Genomic DNA, 5,716 nt, shown 5'->3' on the forward strand with positions numbered 1-5,716 from the left:
GATGATGCAGAGTCCCAGCATCGTTTCAGCCTTCAGAATCTGTAATCTTTTGGCGGTGGGGGTTTCTGTGGACCACCAAGACCCTGCCAGTTCATACCTTTTTTCTCCACAGACTGAGCACTACCGTCTCGACTGGCACCGCTTCAACCTGAAGCAGCGACTCCTGGGGCGCCGGACGCTGCCAGTAGAAGTGTTTGAGGAGAAGACCCGCACAGGTGAGGAACGGGGCTGCCCCCAGCAGAGCCCAAAGGCCATCAGCGGCCTTGCTGGGGCTGTTCTGTCCAGGGATGAAGCCCCTGGCTACCCCTGCCAGCTCAGGGTCCCTTTATTCTGCCCCTGTGGGGTCTCCTGGGGGAACAGCACTGCTCCTGAGCTCTGCTGACTTGTTATGGTGTGAAGGGGGTGTTCTCCCTGAGCCCTACCTATGCATACCTGGGGGTCCAGAGCTCCGGACGCCTGTGTCTCCAGTCCACAGCCCCCGGGTGATACGTAGGGTATCGGACAGGACAATTCTGGGGCTGTGGGCTGGCGCCTGGAGTCACTTGCAAAGTTTTGGGGAGGCTGTCGGTTAATCTTTGCCCTGCTCCACTGCTTCATTTTCTTTCCCTTGCAGGTGATGTTTCCAGCATCTCAGGGTCTGATTCAGAGAGCTCTGATGCAAGCAGTGAGTCGGAGTTGCTGCCCTCTTCCAGCAACAGCGCCGGGGTCCCCCAGACCCCCCGCTCCCACAAAGTGCTGCTCTGCAATGCGAAGGGCCAGCTCATCTCTGCTTTCCGCTGCGTGCTGGGCACCAGGAAGGCAAGTCACAGACCAGCTTGTTGGGAGAGGGATCCCAGAGAAGGCGGGTGGCACTGGGGTGTAGACATCTGTATGACAGTCCCCCACATCCTGTGATGGGAAGGAGGGTGGTGTCTGGTGCCAGGTCAGAGCCCTGGGCTTGCTGGTGGCTTGGGTTTTGGCTCTGGGGTGCTCCCAGAAAGCTGCTTCTGGTGCTGGCAGAGAGGCTGTCTCTGTCCTGGGGGACAGCAAGAGCTGGCAAGGTGATCCCGTGGGTGCTAGCAGGGGTGTCTGTGTCTCAGGATGGCAGCGAGGAGCCAGCAGAGCTGACAGCATCACTGCAGAGCCTCGATGCGAGCACGTGCTGGGTTGTGCTGATGATGGGTGGCGGGCACTTCGCAGGAGCTGTGTTCCGGGGGTGAGTACAGGGGGACAGAGCTGGGGTTGCCCCTCTGGGCAGGGTCAGGTAGGGCTAGCCGTTGGATGGCCATCCTCTCCCTGCTCCTCCATCAGAGTGCTTACCACACCCTGGGCACCCACAGTTCTTAGTCTTTGCTTGAGAGTAGGTTAAGCCCAGTTCCACTGTAAGAGAAGTATTAATCTTTAGGCCCCAGAGGCAAGCCACAAGCTCTCCGGGGTCCCAGGAGGATCAGCTCATCTCCTCTCCATGCATGGGGCCCTGTTGCTCATGGCTGCCCCTCTCCACAGCCCCCAGGTGCAGGAGCACAAGACCTTCCACCGCTACACGGTGCGAGCCCGTCGGGGTACAGCGCAGGGCCTACGGGACGCCCAGACCCCAGGGTCGGCACCCAGGTCGGCCGGAGCCTCCCTGCGGCGTTACAACGAGGCCGCGCTGCTCAAGGTGGGGCTGGGCCACAGCATTGTGCTCTCAGCAGGGAGATGTGGTCGTGGCTGGCTCCGTGGGGTGGTACCATACTGCTGCTGGAGGGCGTGGGTGGGGTATGAGCTCCAGAAAGGTGTCAGGGCCCAATTGGGGCTGCTCTGTCCTGTGTCTGTCCCTGCTCCAGAGCTACCTGTGCCCACGCAGTGTGCTCAGGACCCCATGGTGCCTCCCCTTCCTCTCCAGGATATTCAGGACCTGCTGGCAGCCTGGGCACCGCACCTGAATGAAGCTCAGCGCATTTTCCTCCGGGCCCCGCGCCACAACCAGGCACTGCTCTTTGGTGGCAGAAATCCACCCCTCACCCGAGGTGACCCTCGCATCTGCCACATCCCCTTCAGCACCCGTAGGGCCACCCTGCGAGAGGTGCTGCGAGTCCACACCATGCTGGCCAGCCTGCAGGTGTATGGTGAGTCAGCCCAGCCCTGATGCCCCAGTGCCTGTGGATCAGAGCAGGTGGAGTGACGTGGTCCCTCCTGTAATCCCATGTGTGTTAGGGGATGCTGCCCTATGGGATTGAGGTGCTAGCTCTCCAGCCCTCAATCCCTGGAGACACAGGGTGCTCCCTGTCCCCAGGCAATGACAGGAGTACCCTTGCTGCCCAGGGAAGGACACGCCACTGGAGGACATCACTGGGTCCCCCCGGAAGGTCTGGCAGAAGAGGCGGCAGAAAGCAGAGATGGATCCCTGGCAGGACGACACAAGTGGTGAGTCGAGCCATGGAGCAAGCAGGGGGATCTGGTGTTACAGTACGGGGGCTGGGTTTGTAGCCCTGTGACAGGGCCTGGCACCACAGTGGGGATCTGCAGAGTGTGGCCTCGTGCTGGGCCGGAGAAGGGCAGGGTGTGCGTGGCTGAGAGCCCCGAGTGATTCATGCTGTGTGTGGGGCCTCAGCCCCTGTCTTATCACCCCCATCAGCCCCAGAGGAGAAGGAGGAAGAGGAGGAAGAAAGCCCTGCAGGGGAACTGGAGGTCGTGGAAGTGACACTGGGGACCTTGGACCTCCGGGAATTTGAAGTGATGCCCAAGCGAAACCGCAAAAGGAAGAAGAAGAGGGACAAGAAGGTGGAGAAAGGTGAGGGGGAAGAACTGGCCGGGGGCAGTGTAGGAAGGCGTTGTGAAAGGAACTGCCATGGCCAGGGTGCAGGCTGGCCCTGGCCCTCTTCCTCACCATGTGCTCCCTGTGCAGGGCCCTGTGACGAAGAGGCGGGCCGCCATGTTAGCCAGTGTGGGCAGCCTGGCCTGGAGCTGGTCACGGAGCTGCAGGGGGAGGCTGGGGCTGAGCCCCTTCTCTGGGGCGATGGAGGTAAGTGGGGTCTGGAGCGGGGCCAGGTGGATGCCTGCCCTATTTGCTGGTGGCTTTGCAGTGGGGTGAAGAGCATGTTGTCATGCAGGTGCCCAGGGCAGCTGGGTGTGGGATGGCTGTAGCGCAGCCACATGCCTTCGAGTGAGCTGTGTGTTTGGAGCAGTAGCTCTGAACCAGGGGGCAGGCAGCACCTGGCTCAGCCAGGTGTGTTGGGGGGGATTGGAGTGGGTCTCATCTCAGGAGAGAGGGCTTGGCTGCTGCCAACAGTGCCCAGCAATGCTAAGGCATATTGTCACAGACTCTGAAGGTGCTGGAGATCCTGCAGTGCCCAAATCCAGCTAGCAGGATGATGCTTTAACTGCACCGTGTGTGTTTCCTAGTCAGATCAGAGCACTGCTCTGCCCAGGGAGCCACCAGACTCCTCTCCTGTTCTTCCCTCATAGGAGACCCTCAGACCCAGCTCCGCGATGCCCTGTTCACTGCCTGCAAAACAGGGGATGTGGGGACGCTGCGGCACCTCCTGGGTGCGCCAGAGAACGGGGGCCTGCCAGGGGACAGCGAGGATGGGGAGGGCGCACAGCCCCTGGATATGCCCCACTCCCTGCTCAACCAGCCCGTGGATGAGCGCGGCTGCACCCTGCTTCATGTGGCAGCACGGGCAGGGAAGGCTGAGGCTGTGTGCCTGCTGCTGGAGGCGGGGGCGGACCCTGCCCTGAGGTACGGCCACAGGGCGCCCACCGGTTGATGAGCACAGCCCCGCTGTGGGAGCCCAGCGACTCAGTCCTGTCTCAGCCACGGGAAACTGGTGCCAGCTTTGTCCTGGTACAGCCGGGGTTGGTCTCTACCAGGCGGGACATCTGGGTTTGTAACGGGAGGCCTAAGAGCTGAACCACTGTTCTCTCTTTCTGCCTGGTCTGACATAGCAGCAGGCGGGCGCTGCCCCAAAGTGCTCCCAGGTTTATTGGTAGGCAGTTTAGAGGGATGAGACCACCCTTTGCAGGGCATCTGAGATGCAAGAAGGGGAGGATTTGGGGGATTCTGGTGTAGGGATGAGCAACTTTCCCCTCCTTGGCTGCGATACCCTGGCCTGCAGTACCCGTTGCACATTTCTGGGGAGTTGCTGGGCTCACAGTGGGATACAGGCAGCAAGATGGCAGGGTAAGCTGGTCTTCCTTGTCTCGCAGAGATGAGCAGGAGAGGACCCCCTACTGCGTCTCTGCTGACAAGCTGACCCGCAACGCCTTCCGCAAGTTCATGGTGGACCATCCAGACAAGTACGACTACAGCCGTGCCAAGGTGGGTGCCTGCCTTCTGCCCTCGCCTTCTGCGGTCTGGGGGACCCCAGAGCAAAGCCCCCCTCGCCCGCTCGTGCCGTTGCCCCTGACTCAGTGGGAGATGCTGACTGCCCTTCTGCGCCCAGGTGCCAGGGCCCCTGACGCAGGAGATGGAGGCCAAGAAGCTGGAGAAGAAGCGGGCACAGAAAGCCCAGCGGAAGCAGCGGGAGCAGGCGCAGCGGGAGGAGCGGCAGCGCTGGGAGCAGGAGCAGGGAGAGAAGCAGCGGTTTGCAGCCCTGTCCGACAGGGAGAAGGTGAGGCCGTGCATGGGGAAGGGGATCCATCCTGGCTGGGCCAGTGCCGATGTGGTGGGCTCTGGGCACAGCAGCTCCCAGGGGCTAGGAGGGGCTGAGCTGTCTCTCTGCTCCCCAGAGGGCCCTGGCTGCTGAGCTGAGGCTGGCTGCGCAGCTGCAGGACACCAGCACAACTCTTGCCAACATCAGGTAACAGCCCTGTCAGCACAGCTACGCAGACAAACTCTCCCACGTGAGCACAGCTGTTCCCTGCCCTTCTTGCTCCAGTTCTCATTTCCAGTCTAAAGCTATTCCTGTCCACTGATTCCCAGCAGTACCTGTCTAAGAGCTTTCTCTCTCTCTTCCCCTGCCCCCTGAAATATTTTGGAAAGAATAACTTGGTCTACTTGCAGCCAGATCTATGGCAAGCGAATCCCCCAGCCACTCCTGTGCCCCTGACGCTGCATCCCACGTCCCTTCCCTATGCCACCCCACAGGCTTGTGGGCAGCCAGCCCTGCCCGTGCTGATCTGGGCACAGGCTTTACAACTCCCTATGGGGCCAAATTCCCCCACGTTCAGCCTGCCTCGAAGTGCCTCGCCCCACAAAGCATTGCCTCCTGGGAGCGTGTCCTGGCCAGGCTGCTGGGTGAGCCCTGTAGGACCAGAGGAGCCCCAGCTCCCTCATGCTGCTGCTGTCTCATGTCACAGCCCAGGCAGTGAATCCTCTCTGCTCCTCTAACCCTCTTGCAAGTGTCCACTTTGCTCAAGGCCACCTCTGTTCTTTCCTGCAGCCGCTGCTGGCATTGTGGAGAGTCCCTGCTGGGCCGGATCCCTTTCCATTACCTTGACTTCTCCTTCTGCTCCACGGCCTGCCTGCAGACCCACCGCCGGGCCCGGGCCAGCCACACGTAAGGCTGGGGACTGCTTCCACCTGCCAAGGACCGATGTGGTGGAGACACAGCTGAGCACTGGCTGTGCAGTGAGTGAGAGCCTGCGGAGAGCGCTGGTTGGAGGGACTGAGCTGGCCATGTCACTCTCGGGGGCAAGTCTGGGAAGCCGGGGAAAGAATGTCACTCTGGGTGGTGACTCTGGGGACACTACAGCTAGGGGGTCCCTATGTACTGGTGTGAGGGGCCAGGACTGCTCTGTGGCCCAGCTCCAGCTG

General features: G+C 61.4%; 1 protein-coding gene across 1 annotated transcript; it reads left to right on the forward strand.

Annotated features, from left to right (window-relative positions):
• The first annotated feature begins 115 nt into the window (after positions 1 to 115).
• ANKZF1 (ankyrin repeat and zinc finger domain containing 1) lies at positions 116 to 5,463 on the forward strand. The gene is made up of 13 exons (XM_009574759.1): positions 116 to 215; positions 614 to 798; positions 1,080 to 1,195; positions 1,486 to 1,639; positions 1,865 to 2,087; positions 2,284 to 2,385; positions 2,573 to 2,752; positions 2,867 to 2,983; positions 3,427 to 3,700; positions 4,168 to 4,279; positions 4,404 to 4,571; positions 4,690 to 4,760; positions 5,343 to 5,463. Exons 3-13 carry the CDS (start codon positions 1,155 to 1,157, stop codon positions 5,461 to 5,463), a joined length of 1,563 nt encoding a protein of 520 aa, XP_009573054.1. The 5' UTR covers positions 116 to 215; positions 614 to 798; positions 1,080 to 1,154.
• The last annotated feature ends 253 nt before the right edge of the window (positions 5,464 to 5,716 follow it).

This window comes from Fulmarus glacialis, unplaced genomic scaffold (genome assembly GCF_000690835.1).
Source record: "Fulmarus glacialis isolate BGI_N327 unplaced genomic scaffold, ASM69083v1 scaffold17770, whole genome shotgun sequence".
Taxonomy (NCBI): domain Eukaryota; kingdom Metazoa; phylum Chordata; class Aves; order Procellariiformes; family Procellariidae; genus Fulmarus; species Fulmarus glacialis.

Coding starts and splice junctions, on each gene's coding strand:
- ANKZF1 (XM_009574759.1), top strand. CDS start 1,155: ATGATGGGTGGCGGGCACTTCGCAGGAGCTGTGTTCCGGGG. Junction 1,196..1,485: donor GCAGGAGCTGTGTTCCGGGG/GTGAGTACAGGG, acceptor CCCTCTCCACAG/CCCCCAGGTGCAGGAGCACA. Junction 4,280..4,403: donor ACGACTACAGCCGTGCCAAG/GTGGGTGCCTGC, acceptor TTCTGCGCCCAG/GTGCCAGGGCCCCTGACGCA.